General features: G+C 43.7%; 1 protein-coding gene across 1 annotated transcript in view; it reads right to left on the minus strand.

Moving 5' to 3' along the window:
* Positions 1-23,990, minus strand: part of LOC119163178 (serine/threonine-protein kinase TBK1) — an 86,018-nt gene that overhangs the window by 7,989 nt on the left and 54,039 nt on the right. The window contains exons 14-20 of the mRNA XM_037415124.2: positions 19,690-19,814; positions 18,299-18,375; positions 15,212-15,251; positions 13,549-13,650; positions 11,357-11,453; positions 7,654-7,847; positions 2,654-2,725 (exon numbers count right to left, since the gene is read on the minus strand). Of these exons, the coding sequence (XP_037271021.2) occupies positions 2,654-2,725; positions 7,654-7,847; positions 11,357-11,453; positions 13,549-13,650; positions 15,212-15,251; positions 18,299-18,375; positions 19,690-19,814 (707 nt within the window). The remainder of the gene's footprint in view (positions 1-2,653; positions 2,726-7,653; positions 7,848-11,356; positions 11,454-13,548; positions 13,651-15,211; positions 15,252-18,298; positions 18,376-19,689; positions 19,815-23,990) is intronic.

Genomic DNA, 23,990 nt, shown 5'->3' on the forward strand with positions numbered 1-23,990 from the left:
CAGACAGTAATGCCAAGGAATGTACAGGGGAAGTTATTAACATTAATGGAATGTAAATAAGAAGAAAGAAAAGTGGATGAAAAAATTACCAACTGTAAGCAGGAATCGAACCTACGACCTTCGAATTACGCGTTCGATGCTCTAACCACTGAGCTATTACAGCGGCACTCCCTCCATCCACTTTTTGGGTTTATCTGTGAATTTAGAAGTAGGAGCGACAGTCAGCGCCATCTATAAGCCAAACAACGAGTGTGAAAACACTCTTATGCGCATGTTTGGCGTCACGTAGCACGTGAACTTATTATGAGCGGGCAGCTGATTAATTGTCCCTCTTATACAACCTAAACACACCAAGTCTGCCAGTACGAGACCCTCGTTCAATGAAATAAGGGAAAGAAGTGTATACCTAAGGGCTCGTTTTTCCGTGTTTTTAACACAATAATAATGAGATATAACAGACAGTAATGCCAAGGAATGTACAGGGGAAGTTATTAACATTAATGGAATGTAAATAAGAAGAAAGAAAAGTGGATGAAAAAATTACCAACTGTAAGCAGGAATCGAACCTACGACCTTCGAATTACGCGTTCGAATTACGCGTTCGATGCATTACTGTCTGTTATATCTCATTATTATTGTGTTAAAAGCACGGAAAAACGAGCCCTTAGGTATACACTTCTTTCCCTTATTTCATTGAACGAGGGTCTCGTACTGGCAGACTTGGTGTGTTTAGGTTGTATAAGAGGGACAATTAATCAGCTGCCCGCTCATAATAAGTTCACGTGCTACGTGACGCCAAACATGCGCATAAGAGTGTTTTCACACTCGTTGTTTGGCTTATAGATGGCGCTGACTGTCGCTCCTACTTCTAAATTCACAGATAAACCCAAAAAGTGGATGGAGGGAGTGCCGCTGTAATAGCTCAGTGGTTAGAGCATCGAACGCGTAATTCGAAGGTCGTAGGTTCGATTCCTGCTTACAGTTGGTAATTTTTTCATCCACTTTTCTTTCTTCTTATTTACATTCCATTAATGTTAATAACTTCCCCTGTACATTCCTTGGCATTACTGTCTGTTATATCTCATTATTATTGTGTTAAAAACACGGAAAAACGAGCCCTTAGGTATACACTTCTTTCCCTTATTTCATTGAACGAGGGTCTCGTACTGGCAGACTTGGTGTGTTTAGGTTGTATAAGAGGGACAATTAATCAGCTGCCCGCTCATAATAAGTTCACGTGCTACGTGACGCCAAACATGCGCATAAGAGTGTTTTCACACTCGTTGTTTGGCTTATAGATGGCGCTGACTGTCGCTCCTACTTCTAAATTCACAGATAAACCCAAAAAGTGGATGGAGGGAGTGCCGCTGTAATAGCTCAGTGGTTAGAGCATCGAACGCGTAATTCGAAGGTCGTAGGTTCGATTCCTGCTTACAGTTGGTAATTTTTTCATCCACTTTTCTTTCTTCTTATTTACATTCCATTAATGTTAATAACTTCCCCTGTACATTCCTTGGCATTACTGTCTGTTATATCTCATTATTATTGTGTTAAAAACACGGAAAAACGAGCCCTTAGGTATACACTTCTTTCCCTTATATATATATATATATATATATATATATATATATATATATATATATATATATATATAGTGTGTGTGCGTGCGTGCGCGCGCATGTAGAAGGTTGGCTTCACCACACTGCAAAACTATTCAGTGTTCAAAATTGCCCTTCAAAATTTCAAAAATAATCTGCAGGGAAAGCAGCTCGTAAATAAACCTTGAGATGTGCTTATGAGGGTGTGTTTACATCTGCATGCCATTATACTGAGATACTGTAATCCTATGCTAATGATTTAGAAAAAAAATATGACTCTCTGTGTGGTCACTGTCACACTCGCAGAAGAACTGAAACCCTTGATTCTACAAAATGCTGGTAGACAAAAATTTGTTTCTTCACTTTCCGTGGAACAGGTTCATTGCCGCTAAGCACGGTGCGCTCGTGCACAGAAGAGGTCACCATTTTTAAATATCGATTACACAGTCCTGTAATTTCTTGACTGAAATGCATGCTTTAAGCATGTTCTTACATTTTCTATGGCACCATATGTTCAAGTTGAAGAGGACTACGTAAAATGAATCAGAGTAGCCTAATTGTGGCGCCGTTGAATTGAATGCTTGGTTCAGTGTGAATGAGTCCAGCTCATCTCCGGTGGGTGCGGTACAAACCGTGGGGTGAAGAGCTGGGCTAATCTCCGCTAGAAAAAAGGTTTAGGGGGCTAAACGAGGAAAAAAACAAACACACGAGAAGACAAGAGTAGAGCTGATTTTGCCTGCTGGATAATGCTACTTGCCAAGGCACACTTCAAACTAAGATCAATTTGAGACCGTTCAAAACAGGCTATTGATGGGGACAGGTGCAAAAAGAAAGTTTGAAGGCTAACAGGAGACTTGACATGGCAAAGCTTCAGGAAATCCTGCTGAACCAATATGACTAAAATACATATAAAGAGACTGAAATTTGTGACAATTAATTGACATCCAGATGCTGAAGCTCAAGCTGATCAATATTAAAGACTTTGTATTAAGGCATGCGCACGCTTGTTAAACACAATTTCTAAAACACAACATGCATATAAAACGGATCCATACTTCATTGTAACAGCGTAGTTGTCCTCCATGAGCTGGAGCAACTCGGCAGTGCTTACTTCGAGGTTCTGGAGCCTGCAGAGAAAAAGAAAAGCTAAGAAGGATACTTCATATGATGCCAGGCACAACAAAACTGAAAGAGGCACGGAGCCTAACACTAAGACTTGAAAGCAGTTATACATTGCCCTTGAGCTTGCTGTGACGAAAGACATGGTTGGCGGCATGGTGTGGATTTGCATGCTGCATGTTACAATGCAGCAGGCCTTTTGGTGTCCGGACAACTTAATCATTATCATGCCGAAGCACAAGATTTGGTAGTGGGGCATCTGTGTTCAGTGAAAATTCATCTTGAAGAAAGAACGCAATGTATGTACTTCATCATCTCCATTCAAGCAAAGAAGCCTGCTTGGTGCGATGCCCTCCACCAATATTGCCATCATCCCTACTGTAGGTGATATGAGTCAGAACCAAATTAGCCAAATAGGCCAGTCCATCCAAGACACCAATACCAAGTGTACAGACTACCGTATATACTCGAATCTAAGCTGACGTTTTTTTAAAAAAATGATGTGCGAAAGTGGAGGGGTTGGCTTAGATTCGAGTACCACGATTTGGGTGCCACCTGCCTGAAGGCCCAGCCGCGCTAGCGACATTACGGCCTCCGATGCACTGATCTCAAGGTACCGCTTTGGCATGCCGGAGGCTCATTTTCACGACATTCTACGGTAGCTGCACGATGACGAGGTCGCTCAGGCCTGTTCAGCGGGACAATAGTGGTCACTTTGGCTTCCAAACGGTCCATTGTCCCGAAACCACACAGTCTCGTGTTCACGCAGCGAGGATCGTCGAGCCGGCGAGATTTCACGTTGGAAAAGCCATAGAAAAACCAGAAGACGTGGATCGTGTCACGTGACTACCGCCGATGGATGGATGGATTGACATGGCTGTACCCTTTAGATCGGACGGCGACTAATGCAAACTAGCATCATCATCAGCCTGGCTACGTCCACTGCAGGACAAAGGCCTCTCCCATGTTCCGCCAGTTAACCTGGTCCTGTGCTTCTTAATACTTCTTCTTAAGGGGAGATGCGGGTCGAAGATACTTTTTTTTTAATATTCATTCGAGAGCAATAAAACTTGAGGTGCTTATAGAACTTTTTATGCTGATTTCGAATATATAATGAGTTGTCTTGCAAGTTGCATACTTTTAGTTTTGCAACATGAAAAAGTGAAAAACTTAAGCCCTTTGCCCCCCCTCTTTTCATACCTAAACTTCATTAATTTTTTACAATTGATAGTTCATAATGTTTCAAATGAAGTGTGGAATGCAAACAACTAATTTGGAAGTCCATACAAAATATGTACTAGACGTGAAAAATTTTAACGTGGGAAGTTCATATTTCTCCCACCCCAGTAAAAGTTTACATAACTTTTTTTTTATTATATAAAAAGAATATTGAAACTTAAACAAGATAATTGCATTTCTCGTACTTTGGAAAAAATTTGGGAAAAATGTCATGCAGATCTGAGCACCAGAAGTACCCGAAAAAGGAGGGGCACATTGACAAAAATGGCAAAATTTGTGTTTTGAGAAAAAGAAGTTTTAAAGTCAAAATTGCATGTTTATTTATCAAAGATGTCATTGAATGCGACGAAATTTGTACACAAGAAAGAAAAATCCTCCTTGTAGTGGCCACTGCCATTAAAATCGGACTAGCTGCTCATAGCCCATGCCTACAGAGCGCGCCGCCACAACAGCTTTCACGTTGACAGCGTAGCTATCGCACGGGCTCCCGCTGTCGTATGTTCTCCTCGCGGTCAGTCCGTCACCCGCCACGCTCACGCTGGCCTCCCCGCCTGAAGCTACTCGCCGCGAAGTATATGTCGCCGAAAGAATAGTCTCGGGGCACTCACTGTTTGGGCAGTGGAGTTCGACGAACCACGCAAGTCCTTTCCGCTTGTCGGCCGGTTCCCGGACACGTAATCCCAAATGGCGACACGTCGGACACATTGCACCGCGCAAGCATGTTCAGTGCTGTCACATCAGCAATCAACGAAGACTCGTCGTCCTGTGATTTTTCTTCGTCTTACAAGAGTCGATCTTTTTCTGGGAGGCACTCACATGTTCGAATGCCGCGGCAAACTCGTCGGGCGCATCGGCATCATTGCCACTACGTTTTGCGGCAGCAGACGATCTTTTCGTGGTTTGAGTGTTCGGCTTTGATTTGCGCCGGCGTCCTCGAAATTTGTGCGCCGCGTGAAACTTCACAGGCCGGTGACCGCGCTTCCTACGGCTTTCTTCATCCATAACGAATAAGCACTCGAGAAAAGCGTTGTTGAGCTGTGCTGCTCGACGAGACACGGATCCTGCAAGTAGGCTTCACAGCACACACAGGCGCACAGCGGCCAATGGCGGCTCCCGATCCATACCACGTGATTTAAAAGCCAGTCGCGGCGCTCGAAAAAGGCGGCAAAAGCGCGCTTCTCTTTATTATTTCTTGTGTTGCAGCAGCGCGGGAAACCGTCGCTATTTGAAGAGTGAGGCTCGGTTCTTCGCCTCATGCGGTCGACAATGGCGAGCAGCGGCGCATTATCAGCGGCAAGGTGCTCGAAGATGACACACTTTCGGCCTTTTGACAGCCACCTTGTGCTCTTCAGACGCAATTTTAAAGCATTTCCAGTTGATTCTCGACATAGATTTTTTTTTTCAGAATAGTAGAGGTACTAATCTTAACAAAACAGGTGAAAACAAAAAATTGATAATTTTTTAGAAAATTCTCGTTTTTCGACCCGCATCTCCCCTTAAAAAACTTCTTAATCTCATCTGCCCACCTAACCTTCTGTCTCCCCCTAACCCGCTTCCCTTCTCTGGGAATCCAGTTAGTTACCCTTAATGACCAGCGGTTATCCTCTCTACACGCTACATGCCCGGATGTCCATTTCCTCTTCTTTATTTCAACTATGATATCCTTAACCCCCGTTTGTCCCCTAATCCACTCTGCTCTCTTCTTGTCTCTTAAGGTTACACCTACCATTTTTCTTTCCATTGCTCGCTGCGTCGTCCTTAATTTAAGCTGAACCCTCTTTGTAAGTCTCCAGGTTTCTGCTCCGTAGCTAAGTACCGGCAAGATACAGCTGTTATATACCTTCCTCTTGAGGGATAGTGGCAATCTACCAGTCATCATTTGAGAGTGCTTGCCAAATGTGCTCCACCCCATTCTTATTCTTCTAGTTACTTCAATCTCGTGGTTCGGCTCTACGGTTATTACCTGCCCTAAGTAGACATAGTCTTTTACAGCTTCAAGTGTACTATTACCTATCTCGAAGCGCTGCTCTTTTCCGAGGTTGTTGTACAACCTGGTGCAGTATCTGGCCACTACCTCCCACATGCATACGTCAAATTACTCACGGCACTCAGTCCCCAGCAGCTGCGAAGCAACTGACCACGGCGGCGGTCAGATCTGCAACGCAGCAGAGGGTGCTAAGCTGTAATAATTAGTGAACAAAAACTAAACTTTTTTTCTGTGGTGCTCAGAACACCTGCTCTGTGTTAAAATAAAATAGAAATACCTAATTTGCTTACTGAAGTTTAAAATAAAATGAATTCCAAGTAAAGCCCGGTTTCCCAAAAAAGAAAAAAGAAGTAAAATTCGACCCAGTTGTTGCCACCTTGGCTACCTATCGGTTATAGCGTGGCGGACGGGGCGGAGTTGGTCAATGGTCATTCTTCTGAAAACGATCGTGCAGTGTAGTTGTGCCTCTTGCTTGTGAAATGCCTGTGTCAATTGTGCTTCAGACTGCATGGCAGCAACCAAGCGGTGCCACTACAGTGCGGCATTCAAGTGGAAGATCGTGTTACATGCAAAAAGACATCGAACCTATGGGCGCAGCAAGAGTTCGGAATGCACGAAAAGAATGTGCACCGATGGCGCAAACAACGAGCGGAACACTTTGGTTGTGCAGCAACCCACATGGCATTCACTGGACCGAAAACCGGCCAACAGCATGCGGTGGAAGAAGTTGTCGCCGATTTTGGTGTTCTCTCTCTTTTTTTTCATTTGACCTACATTTGAGGAAATTTTTTTTTTCTGGCCTTGCCAATATCGGGTGGTCGACCTAGATTCAAGGGCGGCCTTGATTTGATTATATACGGTAATAACTAGTAGGCAAAATTCCATGAAGTGCAAACAATGGTGGTCTCGCTGTGGTCGCATTGCCAATTAAGTCTCAAGATGACCAAAATTGCGGCTTTTATGCAGCTCTTATGCGAAAAGGATATATGTATTAATGAGGAAAATCAAAAGACGTGATACGTAAGTATTGTTTTCTAAATACTTCCTGTAATTAACATTCAATTGATCCAGACATTTCTTCAGGCTCTGTAAAATCCAAAGCAACAAGTTTTTACTGTATATAACACGCGAATAATACTGTATATAAGACATGACCTATAAAACATGTCATAAATTGGCGGGAAGGCTTTCCCTAACCCATCAAACGCATCCCACTTCTTCTTTTCCAGTAGACATAAAGGTCAAAATGTACAAAAGCCTTAACTATAGTAAGCTCTCATAGAAAACTGTTAAATAATGCACCAGCTGTGATTTCTCATTGTGGTCCTTACCAGAATGCACACTTCTAATACAGTACTCTCTTTTAAACGGAATTGCTGTTTAAACAGAACTGCTTTTGACGTGATTGGTTTTAGCACTTCAATGCTGCACCCTTGTTTGCCTGTCAGTAAAAGGAACTCTTGTTAAAAGGAAACATATTTTCCTGGTCCCTCAAGATTCCATTTATTAAACAGTAAAGGTAGAATATATTAAAATATTTAAGGCAAGCAATATTTTTGTAAACGCCGTCTGCTGCACCCTTTCAAAGAAGATAATGACTGGCCACCTAAAACACAGAAGTAGTTAGTTATAATTTTTTAAAAATATGAATAAACAAATAAAATATTTAAATAAAATACCTACAGCAAATTTTTAAAGTGGAAACATTACCCGCGAGTGATTTGTCGAGGAAGGCGCTGTTTCCTGGGACCGGCTCCATTTGTAGATGGCATGTCGCCAGCTGACATGGTAGTGTTCGATGCTACGGTGATGGTGGAAGACAGCGGTGTGGTCGGTGAATGCTGCTGCTGGGCCTTGAGATCCGAGATGAGGCTATTCGCAGACGACTCGAACACTTCAGCAGCCTGAAACGAGATGAACACGCCGCAATGTGTACTCACGACACAAGCAACAGCGTTGGCTCATTTTAGATTGTTGGCATAGACACAGAATATTTTTATAATACAGCTGTATCTAACATGGTTAATAACTTCATTATTTTTTTTAAATACTAGACATACTGCTAACCCTCAGTTGAGGGTCATTATAGGGAGGGTAAAGGATTGAGTAACACAAGATTAAATAAATATTTAAAGAGCATTAGTAAGACAAACTCTGCAAACACAGAGAACACTTGAATGGGAAACACAGTTACATGCTTCTTTCACTCGTAACATTTGCAGCATATTAATTATGACTTACAGAATATTTGTAAAAAAATAAATACCTGAACACTAATATTCTATACATTTTCAACATAATATTTGTACAAAATGCCTATATACACTGCATGCTGAGATCAATGCAAGAAGAATCATAAAAGGTCTTTACATTTCAACTTCTTAAAAGGGGTAAGACAAAAATCTAAAGAACACAAGGCAAGAAATAACACACCGCAATGCTAATGTCCGTTGTTTCCGGCGTCGCACTGTTCCATGATTGATTGATTGATTTGTGGGGTTTAACGTCCCAAAACCACTATATGATTATGAGAGACGCCGTAGTGGAGGGCTCCGGAAATTTAGACCACCTGGGGTTCTTTAACGTGCACCTAAATCTGAGCACACGGGCCTATAACATTTCCGCCTCCATCGGAAGTCGCACTGTTCCAACTACAGCACTAAGTCACGGAAGATCAAACTTAAAAGAACACCAAAACAAAGTTTTGAAGGCGAGATAATGAGTGAGATATATTTATGTGAAGACATGCACAACATCTACTAAATATTAAGGAGAAATATAGCCTTGAACATATTTAAAGGGCCGACAACTGCCCAGAACATGAAGTGAGATGACTGCATGAGTGGAAAGATTGTCCCTTATAGAGACTTAAACCAACCCCATTTTTTTTTCAAGAGAAGTGGAATTATAATATTTTTATTTCATTAAAAATCACAAAAATAGCCTGTGGCGCCGCCTGGTGACAGAAACTTCAATTATCCAAGCTGCCCTGTCACGTGACCGTAAACTAGTGTACGCGGTCAACAATTTTCGTGTTAGTATTGAAATATTGTGTGCTTCTTTATAGTAAAAGATATTACTCCATGAAAATGTACTATAGGGCTGCGTTAGTAGTGCGTAATAAAGTGACACTGCCTTCGCATGACGTAATGACCCGTGCTCGTCAGCGCTTCTTAAGCAACTTTTGTATCTGCTCATGAAACCGTGCACACAGTTTCCAGGTCGCTAAGATTTCGGAATGACGTAGTTTTTTTTTTTTTTCTAGACATCATCTCAGAAATGACGCGAAGTGATGTTTTCGGTGACTTGGCTTGGCTCGTGTGTCGAGAGAGTAATGTCGACGGGACAAGTGATCCACGACACAGGCGCATCAACCTTGGGCGCAGGCGCACGCAACGGGGTACAAATACAGAGACAACCCCCCCCCCTTCTTTTTTGTTCTGGAAGACTCGTGGTTCAGCTGTGTCTACTAAAGAGTGGCAATGGCCTTTTGTAAACATACAGCAGTAATAAAATTGTATATTGTGGAGATTGAGCTGTTCAAACAATACGCTGGCAGGCTTTCCAGCAAATTGCTGCAGGCTCAGTGCAACTCATGTGGAGGAAAAACTTGTAAGCTCATTACACTGGATAGTTCTGACTCGCATTTCGCCGGAAAGTGTGGTCGACGTTCGATGGTATGAAACTTATTTTGGCTGTACTGGGCATGCCACCACTAACTGTGCGTCATGCCTGGGGAAATGTAAATACAAAGTTAACGGCTCTGTAAACATCTGTCCGAATCGCTGTAGTCCTCAGAGGGTACTGCACATGGGACGACAAAAATTCTAACACTCCATTTTTTTTATTTTTCTTGCGTTTACTGTCCTTCATAACACCATACTAGCTGCATGGTTTTGAAACTGTGCACTTGCCGTATTTTTCAGTCAAGTTCATGGGAAAGGGATCTGTATGAAGCAGTTGCAACAGGTGCCAGTTCTGTTCTCATTTGGTGTGGGGCACACTACGTTATCAATGCTATGAAAGCAATCAAGGATGAAAATAGTTTTTACTGTATTTTGATAGTCAGGATCAAATCCATTGGCAAGATCGATACTAAATTGATTAGAATAGCCGGCACACATTCATTTGCAAAACTTCACTGCACCAAGAGACTGTATGCAAAGAAACCTGTAGCTTCTTTGTCCCGTCTTTTGTTGCACTCAATTGGCTCTGCAATCGAATTGCAATGACAGATCAACTCCTGGATAGCTCTGCGACAAACCAATACCCATGGTAAAAAAGAAGACTGCTCAAATGAAAGTGCGGTTTTAAATAGCAAGGTCATCGAATTAAGATACAATGTACCCAATATTTTCATTGAATAATAGCAGACAGCTGTTAGCCAGTACTTCCTTATGTTAGCATTAATTTAGCCAATACCAGCTAGTGACAATGAGTGATGACAGCATGCAAGTAAATACACAGTTGTAGCCATGTGACTAAGTAAGAGACTTTCTTATACTGCACTGTTTTGGGGATTATGCTATATTATTGAAATGCGAGAGGTCAGGGTGCTTCAAGCAGAATTACACGTATGAAGTAGAGCGAGATGGAGCGTAGCTCAACGAAAGATTTGAGGCACCAACTTAGGGCAAGAAAAAAGTGATAGTGTACAGGATAAGATGCCAGCATTAATCTATCTCCTATGGATGCCACACCAGGGTGACAAATATAAGAGCTTTATATTACTACCTGCTTGTCAGTCAGAGGAAGATGACGACTGCCATTTCTGTGCTGTTTTCTGGCACTCAAAATAGCAACTAGGAAATTTATAAGCAACTTATACATTTTTAGTCGATTTATGTTGCCTTCGTGATTTGCGCATCTGACACTTGTTTCTTTTCTTTGTCTTTTTTTCTTGTGTGTTATAAAATGTTGTACCCACCCCCTCTGTAATGCCCTACGGGCCCTGAGGATATTCTAATAAATAAATAAATAAATAAATGAGTGCATTGTGCCGCCCAAGCTGGGCACCTTGATGCACAATGTGTATGTTGCAGGTTTATTTGTCCCTGCCGGAAAGTTTTCCATCCACCTTCATTTATGCCATAAAAACAACCCTTCAATTGAAAACTACAGATACTGCTCCCAATGATTTTGTCAGCTTCATTATCGATCGAATTCACGCCCCTGCACCTAAAAAAAAATGTCCTTTTTGACTTCCTTCGATAAAGTGGGAATTTTATCGTCTATGGACATTTCACACAGGCTTGTAAAGCTAAATGAACGAGATTGTGGCTCTTACTACGTACAGTACTTTCAAGAGCATTGTCAAGCAGTGACTCGTACATTTTGTTCGCTCTGATTAGGAAGTGCCACAAGAGTCCTACTAAATTAACTACACAGCAACAAAAGCAGTGACACACAGTACCTTGCTGATGGCAGCACTATACGATGTCAGCATGTCCAGGCAACTGTCCAGCTCCGTGTCCAGGCGCCGGCTTTGTGCCCATATTTCCAGTGCATCCCTGCAAAGCATACAGCCATTGAACTATCATGGCTTTTAACAAGGCCTTGCCACAGGTGAACTCAATGTCAACAGTGCAGTTATGATAGGATATAATACGACCTCAGAGACTGCTTATCTTTTCTAGAGATTTAGTTGTGTTTATTATATGCTGCCACCCCAATATAATATTCTTGTAGAATTCTTACCTTTAGTTTTGCATAAATACAGGTTAGAATGAGATGCAAAACACGGTGATTAATCAAAATTTGGTGTGTATGGACACCATCCCAAGAAGAAGCAACCACTACTGGCACGAAAAGGCCTCATGTCTTCTTGATGAAACAAGTCAAGGCATGTCCACACCCAAACGCTCACGCTTACTGTCTTCTTAATAATGATGATGTGGTGCATCACAATTGAGCCAAGTGCAGTTTAAAAAATCAAAGGCTTTAGAAGGCCATCTGAGAGAGTATCCTAGGTGAAAATGTTCCAATTCAGGGTGTCTAAGGTGCAGAACACATATGAGACAGTGTATTCTGCTGAAGGACACTGGGCAAGATTTTCATTCTTCCTCCACCTTCACCCAACTTGCCAAATCTGGCTACCACATATTTCACTCTTACCAAGGTGTAAAACCAGCATCAGGTATTTCATTCTCTAACTGGATTATATAAATAGAACTCGAATTGAAGACTAACACAATATTAATTTTGTAACAGACTGCTAATGGTGGTACTGCTGTGTACCACCATTATACACACCACACCGCTGTGTATTTTTTTAAAGTTATTAAAAAAAGTTATAGTTTTGGCATGGTCGCAAGTAATTCATTTTGTGATCCATTTGCAAAATTTTTTGACACCACCTTTTTTGTAATGATCTGAAAACTTGCACTTACAAAGAAATCACACACAGATTTGTTGGTGCGACATCATGCGTTGCAATGCCAACAAACAAAACCAATGATACAGAAAGAAAGCACTGCAATGTCCCTAGACTTCCTGTCACCACCAGGGGTTCTGTAAGCCACAGCGATGCATGTGCTGCATTGTAGGTTCAATGCCTACCCGTGGCAAGTTTTCTTTCCGTCCACTTGAATTTCTTCACACTCATATCATACTTTCCACATTACAGTTAAAAGACTTCAAATGAGGCCCCTATACTCTCCTTGGCTTCTGTCTGTTGGTTTCTTGACGTCGTAGAAATAAAAAAAACAAGACCTTGATCAATTCTTTTTCTTTCATTTGTTTGCACCAAGAAGCTTGAAGCCTTACAAAACTATTTGCCAAAATATGAACTTACAAAGCTTATAACAATTGGCAAGACATCTGCAATGGCAATGCTTGAAGAAGTCTGTGCCGTTATTCTTCAGACAACGTTATCATCCTACACCAACAACCTGTTCCAAGTATTTTTCATCACATTGGCTCTAAACCCAGCAACTGATTAATTGACATGGTTGGCAGAGGTGCCGCAACCAATGTGGCATTGACGTAGCTTCACCTTAGCAGAATCTGGGCACAAGTGCTGCTTTCTATTCAAGTGACCAAGCCACAGTCATTCGGATCTTTTTTTAATTTTTATGACGTTTGATATTCAAGACCAATATGAAAGTCTTGTTAAATTTGTCAGAGGAGGTACTGGCAGCCAACTTTGTCTGTGAAATCGCTACATAGAGTCCGAATATTTTAATGCTGAGGTGAAGGCACTATCAGTTGCCATTACATATACCTCTAATGACCAAGCTGTCTAAGTAATAAGGTATGTCTTGATGATCGATCAATCACTCTATCTACTAAGTGAATGAGAGGACACCTGTCATGGCAGCTTGATGACAGACCATCGCACATATACAGGTGAAATTTTTCTGATTCCAGTGAGGCACTTTTGGCATGGTATAACTCTGACAATTCTGTCCTGGCCAACCCAAGCTCCAAGTTATTCAAAACTGTTCAAAGTCTCTATTAATTTTAATTAGTGCAAGTAGGCTGTGCTTTTTCAGACAGTGACCCAGACTAAAATGCCATCCATAACGAGCATTTTTTCATTCCCTTTGATGCTATTATAACACACAAGTCGTTTCCCATTCAAGTAGCACTGATGTGCTCACTCACTTGGCCCACGTCTCCAATGCCTGCGCCATCTTGTGACAAGCCTGCAGGCAGCGGTCTTGGAGCAGTGACAGCAACTTTTGGCACGTCTGTCGGATCTTGTTTCTGCAAACATATTTTGCTGTCATTTATCAATTCACAGAGAGATTACATATGTGGATACTTGAGCTTGCTTAATAACCTGAATAACACAATAGAAACTTACTAGAGCCTTTGGTGTATGGCATAAAAGAAGGAACATTTAGGAGGTGCAACTCCGCTCCTCAAGGCGACCAGATAACGTCACATTGCCGGAAGGCCAAATCATGCTGGCGACGTCTTGCGGTAGAAAAGAAAATTGCTGCTATTTCAGTTTTCGCGCAAACCGGTCGCATGCATTGCTTGCATTCTGCTGGAGTCACGAGCAAGAACGCAGAGCGAATTCAGACGCACTCGGCCGATAGCGCTGCATTTTCTTTTTTTCAAGGTTGCAAACTTGTGCCACAAGGCGCCGCCAACTGAAATGTCTTCGTCAGGGCATGTTATTTTTGTTTTTTATGAGAAATTATCAGGACACTTGTGCACGGTTGTTCTAACTGGAGTTCCACCTCCTAAATATTTCTTGACCGTGGAGGTCTTTTTTTTTCTTGACCGTGGACTGCACGGAAAAGCATTTTAGCTCATTCACGTTATCGTAACTGGGAATATACATGATGTATGACAGGGCATATACATGATAATGTTGCTGATAAAGTGGCCCAGCTGACGAACGGCTTGCCAGTCTTTTGTCAACACCTGCATGCACGGTTTCGCAGCGATACATTAGCAAAATCCGGTACAGCTAAATGTATGATACATGTGAACTGCTGCATTGTGAAGCTGAGCGTCCCTGGCTATTTGCGTGCAGTGTGTCGCCTAGTAAGCTCACGCTGTCAGTGCTGCTCGCTGTAACATGCATACATTTGCCTTTGCACAGGGAAATTTTCTCTCAGTGCTCGCTCGGCACCGTAACCGTGCAAAGCTATGAGTATTTTTTCAGGCTAATACGGCGGCGCAAGTTGCATTATTTTCCAAGAGCCATACACACATCATTGAAGTGGTCCTCCGCCCAAAGGCACATGGCAGCGAACGGCATGATCAGCACACTTACAGTACGCTTACACGAGCAGTATCAGCACCAAACCACCAAGCCACACATACTGCCTAGCAGGCAGTTCATGATTCATATTCTTTAGGATGCTTATCATTGGTAGATTTGTCGTGCCTACGCACCGGCATGTTCGTCGATAGCCGTTATCCCGCTTCTGCGTATTTCTGCACAAGCATCATAGCACTCATGCCGAAGTTGCCATAATCACTGCATGGTCTGCTGCTGACGCACTTATCGTAAAGGTGCAAAATCGAAACTTCTTTAAATATCATGTGCGAGCCATTATTCAAAAAGTTTCAATATTCGTGTTACTTCAGATATTCAACCCTTTGAATCGAATCGAATACAATTATCACGAATGCAATATTCATTGAATATAGGAAACTTGAATATTCCCACGCTCCTACAATGTCTCACTAGACCGGATGAATGGCAGTAAACCACCTGGAGTGTTATGCCTCTCGCTAATGGCAATCACCTGCACACTAAGGGCGCACGTAAAATGACAGATTTTAAATGTGGCAAAGTTGTACTTACTTTTCGAGGATGTGGAATTGCTTCTCATGGAATGACAGCTCTGAAAGAAAAAAGACACCCATAAACAAAAGATATGGGCAGAAAATTTCCCAAGGCACTTCATCGCTTAGCACGAAAAATGACATAAAGAGACTCAACTTGACAGCATTGCTCACAGAAAAAAACAATGCAGCGTGCCTTGCTGGTCAAAGCCTGTCCTTGTGCCCAAATGTTCAGCGTGTCTCTATATACTTAATGATCAGAGCAGTATTGAAACATGTGGTGACATACTCGAGCTTTACGGGACCTAAGCAGAAACTGTTATACAGTCGAGCCCACATATATTGGCCCCACTTAAAACGAACTTTAGCTTAAAACGAACACTATCCGCGTGACCTTGACAATATACATCAGTTCAATGGCACAAAATCGCACTTACAACGAATGTCTCCGAGTGCCACCAATCGTTACAGCGAACGGTGTTGGTGGTCTGCTGACTTTCCGGGAAACCAATTTCGACCACCGATCAGGCATCGGCGATGTGCCCATAGATTCTTATTGTTAAACACCGACCCTGCCTCCGCTCCCCTCTAGTTGCCACTCTCCCCGACTGCTTTTTGTTAAGCACGCCTCCATGCTCTGTCCCCCCCCCACGGTACTCTTGATGATTTGATTGATTGATATGTGGGGTTTAACGTACCAAAACCACCATATGATTATGAGAGACGCCGCAGTGGAGGGCTCTGGAAATTTCGACCACCCGAGGTTCTTTAACATGTGCCCAAATTTGAGCACACGGGCCGACAACATTTCCGCCTCCATTGGAAATGCAGCCGTCACAGCCGCGATTCGAACCTGCGACCAGCGGGTTAGCAGCCGAGTACCTTAGCCACTAGACCACCGCGGCAAGGCTCTCCCCCCCCTTCCCGCCCGCTACTCTGAGCATCCCGCATCGCCAGACAAAGCCCGTGTTTTCACACTGCTACTGATGTTTTAAGGACCGGTCGGCCATCTCCTCGGTTTTTGATTGCTGGTACTATCGTTGCCGTCGCCGGCCTGGGTTGACCAGACCATTTGCCGACATCGTCGGCCACTGACTGTATCTGATCGTCTGCGTCTAGTGGAGGTGCGTATGCTACCCCATCGACTCTGACAATTCGCAATTCCTTTTGTGTTTAGGACCTGTTCTCGCTCACTTCGCACTCAGCTCAGCATGCCCTACGCTTGCGTGCGGAAGCGTGAAAACGGCTGTTGATTTACGTGGAACTAATCGCGAAATATCGAAGTCCGTGAGGCCACACAAACCTGCCAGCATAACAAAACAATTTTTCGACCGCGACCGCTGATTCTTAGAACAGCCCCGTGCATGCCGATCCAGGCGGCCATGCTTTGACTTCTGCACGCGGAGGCACTCTTTCAAGTTTTTCTACGCGTGCGTTTCGCAGACCTTTCAAGCAAGCTACCCGACCTAGCTCCTTCCGGCATGTTTTCGTTTTCAAGGTCGCCCTCCCGCCGTGTCCTCCCCTCTCTTCACTCTATTGCAACTCCTTGCCCTTCTTCTCTCGCAAATCTGCTCTCCTCTCTTCATCACAACCCCTTCGCCCGTCTCCACCGCTCCGCGATGCCAGCCACGCTGGCTCGAGTTTCGTTTTCTGACTAGAAACGAGCCCAGAGCTGTTGTGCGCGTTCTGGCATGCGTGTTTCGTGTGCGCATCTTGCTCGCTCTTGGTGTGCATGTGTGGTCAGGATGGCAGACGGGAGGACTTGCACGCTTTTTCCAGCCGCTCAACAAAACGTCGAAAGTTTGAACGCTTGGCTTAAGCGTAATCCACGGGTTAGGTGCCGCATTGCGGATGGCTTGTTCATAGTTGTTGACCACCTGGCAGCCAACTTGCCGCTTCGGGCATCCCGGTATTCAGTTGTGGAGATGGTGACTATTTCGTGGGCGGCGGTGACGGCTACATGCGCGCGAAACTGTTTTCGCGGGGCCGACTTCGTTGACGTCGGGCCCTATGCCGAGCCTGAAGCTGTTGAACAGGATCACATCGGCGGCGATTTGTGGCAGTGCGCCGTAGACTCCAACATGGGAGAGAGGGTGGAACATCTGTTGCGATAGTTTCATTACGGCCGATGATGATGCCGACAGCACGGAACTGTGCATGGAGTAGGGCATTGTGAATGAAGTACGTGGCAAGAGCGATTTGGATGAATTGAATCGCGAGAACGACAAAACTTTGGAGCCAGCCCATCATGCAGCTTACGCCACAGGCCTCGGCAAACAAGCACGCTGCTGTTTGAAACAAACTAGAGACCGCCCTTATCACTTCTGCTCTTTGAAACACGTGCAATTAAGAACATTTTTGAGCAAAAAAAGTTTGTGTTTCACTTGCAACTTTTTTAAAAGCTGTGTTTCATTTACTACGAACTTCGGGATACAGTGAACGGATGCCGCGTCAGGCTTAGGTTCGTTATAAGCGGGCTTGACTGTAGATGATGTCGTACCAATGCCATAGAAGTTTAATAAAAAAAATGTCCTACCTGGCATTGCATGAGTATAGCTTAGCTCTCTTATAAAAGACACTGAAGTAAGAAAACACAAGTTATGAAAGACACCCTTGTGCCCAACATCAAGCTAGGTGTTGATCAGAAAGGGACAACACTGTACTGGGCTTGTAAAAGACATCTCGTGCAAACGACCAGAACTGATCCCCAGTTTGTGGTTCTCGCTGAGTACAAATAAACAGTTGGTGACTGCATAGTTCATTTCGTATTCCATACCTTACGCTGTAGGTGGATAATCACTGCAGTTTTCACTTGCATAGGTCCACGGACTTTGCTGTCTCAACCAATGTTTCACATTGCAGAACGTACATTTTAGATTGTATGTGTTTGTCTTGATATGTTCATCAGTCGGTATGCGAGTGCCTCTTCCATCAAGATGCCTCACTTGCTAGGGTAGAGATCTATGGCCAGATTGTTTCGGGACCTCGGATCCCTTTACAAGACGGTACTTCTTTTTTTTTCCAATTCTCTTCCCCCGATACATATGAATGAGATTCTGCCATATATCACTCAGTTAAAGCAATGTTATGAGGGAAACAAATTTACCTCTTTGAGCCTTGTCTTTGGCAAGGGCTTGCCAGCTCTCGCGGATTTTCTGGACGTAAGTTGTGGCAGTTTCAGAGCTGGATTGAACAAAAAAAAAAAAAAAAGAGGCACAAGTTAATAAGGCAGTACGCAAGTAACTTCACATACTATGGCTGGCAGATAGAACAAATATAACAACTGCAAGTCACCATAACTGCATCTTACAGTGTGAATGAAAGAATGAATCATGTAACACAGTGCTGACTCCTGCATGAAAATATATTCCTAATAACCAATGTAGAAATTGAACAACTCATGCATGGGGCATTCACACACCTGACTTTACCCTCAACCAAAGTGCAAAACTGTACAAAAAAACGGTATACGCAATCCAGTCAAAATTATAGATGTTGAAGTCGAAGAAGGTTTTCCTTTTGCTCTGAGGCGTAATGCCAGTGTCGCACGGTAATTTCTGATCATGATCGAGCCTGATTTGAACAGAATTTTTGTGGTCGTGATAGGCTCCATTATAAAAGCTGCAGGAGGTATAGCCAATCACAGTTAAAAAATTTCATCCCGATGGGTCTCAATCACAATCAGCAGTTCAACGTGCAACACAAACATAAGTGAAAGCTTGCTGCACTAGCTGCTAAAACTCTGGTAGGCCTTTAAAATTAGGCAAGCTCATTCTTCTTTATCCCTGCATAGTACACGTATGTGGTCAAATGAGTGTGCAAACACAAGCCACGCAACGACTTGCCCAAAGTGGTGAACCTGCGCTCATGATTCCAGAAGAACATTTCTGCAATGGTCTCCTTTATACACTGGCCATCTTGGCCGATGTGACAAAATCCGCAAAACAGGAGAATTATGTGTATGACACTGTCAGAGCACGGCACCAATTAGGACTAGTGCGTCACTTTGCATGAACTGTGAGCAACATAATCAGACTGTTGGAGACAGAAAATTTGTAGAACAAGAACAACCCCAACGCCAAATAGGATCGCTACATTTCTGAGGCCAACAACGCACATATGAAACCTACGCACATATGAAAAAAGCACTGGCCCTTTGTGGTAGTGATAAGTATTTTCATCACTTGTTCTTTTTCTGTTTCCACCACTTGCCAAGTTTCTCCGCAGGAGCACCGATTCAGTGTAGTCACAAAAGACTACGTAGCCGCTGGGGTTGAATTGCAGGCAGTTAGTCACAAGTCGTCTATGGTGCAGTTCAAGCTTACTTTTCCGGATGCTTCTCTTCATCTTGAAACTAGCTTTCTGGTTTGTAAAATTTTTTACATTTAGCCTTCAGATGGGATGTGATCCTATAGTGTGCAAGTGATGTCTGCTACTTCCGGCAACATCAAAAACAGATCTTGGCACTGTTTTCAGCAAAGTACACGAGGCACCCACCATCCTTGGAGATTCGGTACAGCGGAGCAGAGGGACTCCCACTCTTTCCGCAGCGAGCGCCCTTTCAGAATGCGCTGCTCTAGGTGAGCTACGTCAGCCATCAGCTTCGACACCTGCTCCGTCATCTGCAATAGGGCCATTTTAAAAGCACATGAATTTCCTTGTTCTTCACAGGACAAGCGTAGAGACACATTTCCTAGCTTGATAACTGCCTTGCCATCATAAGAGTGGTGTTTTCGAGATTGTGCAAGTTTAAGTTACTAGAATTGTACGAATATTTGAACGCTTTGAATATTCAAATGAATAGTAAAGTATTCAAATGTGCTTCATTTCAAATTTAAGTTATTGAAAATTTCAAAAAAGTCGCCATGAACGAATAGATGTATACTCATCCGCATGTAACTTTCTGTAAAAACAATTTCACTGCAGTGCAGTAGTGCAAAGCTGTGAAAGCACCTTACCAAGAGAAACCCACACTGCCGCAAAGTTCCACTTCAATGTTAAAGGGGGCTCTGCAACACTTTTTAGCGTGGTCGGAAAACGCTGCCGATGGATAGTTGAGCCTACGAGAACACGTGAGCCAAATATTATAGCGCAGCACGCGGCCTGCGATTCACAATAAATTCTCAAAAGTCAGCTGAAACTTACTTTCTCTGCTCTCGACAAACGACGCCACAACCTAAAAATTCACTCGTCGCAGCCACTGTATCAGCCATTGGCTGATTTAAGCATGGCAGGCTCGCTCGTTACTCGGGTCACCACAAGAGGTCGCATATTTGAAGAAAAAAAAAAGAGAGAGTTTTCAAGGTGACGAGGCGCATGCGACATATATTTTCTTTCAATTCCGTCCCTTTCTGCTTAGCTTCCAGCACTTTCGTCGGGACGAGAGAAGAGAGCATGCAATGGCGGGTTGCATGCTCCGCTCGTACTGAACAGATTGTCAAAATTTTGTGGCAGTAAATTTAAGCCAATAAGCTCCTTTAGTTAGTCTATTCTATGTCTACTTAAAGAAGTACTGCAGGGCCCCTTTAAATGAACATATTAAATTCATTATTCTCTTTTTTTTAGCTTAACAGCTTTTTATGCTGGCTCATAAGCTCCAAGTGTAGTTAATTTTAAAATGTATCATATTTCACAAGTTATCATTTGCATTCTACTGAAATTCAATTCCTGCTAGACTGAAAAATGTTTAAGCTTTCTTTGAACAAAAAAAAAATGCTTTTGCACAGAGGCCTTATTTCAATATTTTTCAAATATTGCGCAGAATAGGTCATGATAAATATGCCCATTTTTCTTATGTCTTAGATACTATTCAAATTAGATTTGAAATTATTCGACAAAAATCACCATTTGCTTCAAACCTAAAATTTGCTATTCGCGAAAGCCTATAGCTTAGCATTCATAAGGTTCATGCTAATCTACATGACAAAAATTCAAGGGTATGTGAAATTCAAGGACTTTCAAGGCTATGTGTGCGAATTTTCAAAGAATAGACTGTCTGTTAGAAACCCAATTAACAGGAGTCTAGGGGAGGATAAAGGCTTGAAATAACTAGAATGCAGTGAAAAAGGGTAACATCAATGAATGCAGACATCAAAAACATGGCTTCAATGACATTTTTCTTTCTAGACAACTTTCAATCACAGTTTCTTAAACTTGCATAAATAATCACTTTCAGTATGACACAAGTTGCAAACTTTTATTCGAATAGGAAATACTAAGGAACAGTTATTATGCAATGTCTTGTTGTTTTTTTCCAAATTTTCATATCAGTATCTACTGCTGCTGCTTGATCTTTGCAGTCTTCCTAAGGCTGTTTGACTTGATAATGCATGTCAAGCCGCCAACTGTCTCTGCCTTTTCTGCATATGAATCTGCTGTAGCTGTTACCATATTTACTCGCATATTTTGCACACCCCTTGTATTTTGCCAGCTTTGCTAAAAATAAGCATTTACCCACATATTGTTACGGGGGGAAGGCGTCTGAAAAATGCCTTTACTTTTGGTAAACAGGCAGGCATACAATATGGAGCCCGGTCTTCTGCACGAGCTCGCCCTAAACATCGTCCTCTTTTCTACAATGTTCATTTGTGGTACCCCGTAGCATCACCCCCGGCGGCGAAGGCACCGTCTCGGTGCTTGGTTGCTCTGAGTAATATCGTTTCAGCCGAGTGACGTGAACAACGTCAGAACACGATCGCGCGCTGGTGGCGTTAAGAGGTTCAATTTCACATGTCACGTCGGTGACTTGGCGCACCACACGGTACGGGCCCGAGTACGGTGAAGTCAGCTTTTCGCACAGGCCAACTCGCCGCGACGGCGTCCAGAGAAGGACTGTGTCACCTTGACTGAAGTGGACATCATGATGGCATGCGTTGTAGACCTGTCGTTGTCGTTCCTGCGAATCGCTCAGACGCCGGCGAGCAATCTCACGTGCCTCTAGAGCTCTAGAAATCACATCGCGGGCATATTCTGACGTGTGGCCAACGGCAGGAAGGAGCGTGTCGAAAGGCAACAAAGGTTCTCGTCCGTACAGGAGGAAAAATGGCGAGAAACCTGCAGTGTCATGCCGAGACGTATTATAGGCAAATGTTACAAATGGAAGGGCGGAGTCCCAGTCACGATGGTCGGAAGAAACGTACATGGCGAGCATGTCCGTGATGGTTCTATTTAGCCGCTCCGTGAGCCCGTTGGTTTGAGGATAATACGCCGTTGTGAACTTGTGCTTTGTAGCGCAAGAGTGCAATATGTTTTGGATAACTTGTGATAAAAAGTAGCGACCCCGATCGGTAATCAGTTGCCGAGGAGCGCCGTGGTGTAATATGACGTCTTCTAGAAGAAAGTCAGCGACGTCGGTCGCACAACTGATTGGAAGGGCCCGCGTGATGGCATACCGAGTGGTGTAATCCGTGGCGACTGCTATCCACTTATTTCCGCAGGCCGATAAAGGAAACGGTCCTAGTAAGTCAACACCTACCCTATAAAATGGTTCGGATGGGATCTGAATGGGTTGAAGGCGTCCTGCTTTAATGGTTGCTGATTTTTTGCGGTGTTGACAGGATTTGCATGAGGCGACGTAACAGCAGACGGATGGGTAAATACCTGGCCAAAAAAAGCGACGTCGAACGCGGTCATAAGTTCTTGAAACTCCCAGGTGACCAGCTGTCGGAATATCATGTAACTGCACGAGGACAGTCTGACGCATATGTTGGAGTATGTCCAGTAGCAGCTCAGGTCCGTCAAGATGCATGCTGTAGCGATATAATACGCCGTCTCGGAGCAGGAACAAAAGGAGAGACGGAGAAGTTGTGGGACCAGTCAGCCGAAGGATGATATCTCTCAAGTGAGGATCACGGCGTTGCTGATCTCCGATGTTGCTAAACATGGAAAGTGCCAAAACGCAAGTAGACTCATCGCTCCCAAAAAGGTCTGCTGGGTCTACTGGATGACGCGACAAGCAATCAACATCCTCATGGTGGCGACCTGATTTGTAGACAACCGTGTAGGAATATTCCTGTAGCCGTAGAGCCCACCGGCCGAGACGTCCACTAGGATCTTTTAAGGACGACAGCCAGCATAAGGCGTGGTGATCAGTGACAACCGTGAACGGGCGTCCATACAAATACGGCCGAAATTTAGCCACTGCCCAGACGAGTGCGAGGCATTCGCGTTCTGTGATGGAGTAATTTCGCTCTGCTGGCAAAAAAAGACGGCTAGTGTATGCATAGCGCGCTCGCAGCCATGCTGTCGTGCCAAAACGGCTCCGATTCCGTGGCCGCTTGCGTCAGTACGCACTTCCGTTGGAGCGCATATATCAAAGTGGCCGAGAATCGGTGGCGTCATAAGTCTACTCGTCAGTTCAACGAATGCTCTGGTTTGTTCAGGTCCCCACACAAAAGTCACATTTTTTTTAGTAGTTCCGTGAGCGGTCGTGCGAGGTCAGCAAAATTCCGCACAAATCTACGAAAGTAAGAACAAAGGCCCACAAAGCTTCGAACATCGTTCGCAGAGGTCGGTGCAGGGAAATCTTTGACGGCACGGATTTTCTCAGGATCGGGACGAACACCAGAAGAATCGACAAGGTGTCCAAGGACAGTGAGCTTCCGGCGGCCGAAGTGACATTTCGACGAGTTTAGTTGGAGCCCTGCTTTGCGGAAAACCGCAAGAATTGTTGAGAGACGCTCGAGGTGAGTTTCAAAAGTTGGCAAAAAAACAATGACGTCATCAAGGTAGCATAAGCAGATTGACCACTTGAAACCGTGAAGAAGAGCGTCCATCATTCGTTCGAATGTAGCCGGGGC

The sequence above is a fragment of the Rhipicephalus microplus genome, unplaced genomic scaffold, assembly GCF_043290135.1.
Source record: "Rhipicephalus microplus isolate Deutch F79 unplaced genomic scaffold, USDA_Rmic scaffold_45, whole genome shotgun sequence".
NCBI lineage: Eukaryota > Metazoa > Arthropoda > Arachnida > Ixodida > Ixodidae > Rhipicephalus > Rhipicephalus microplus.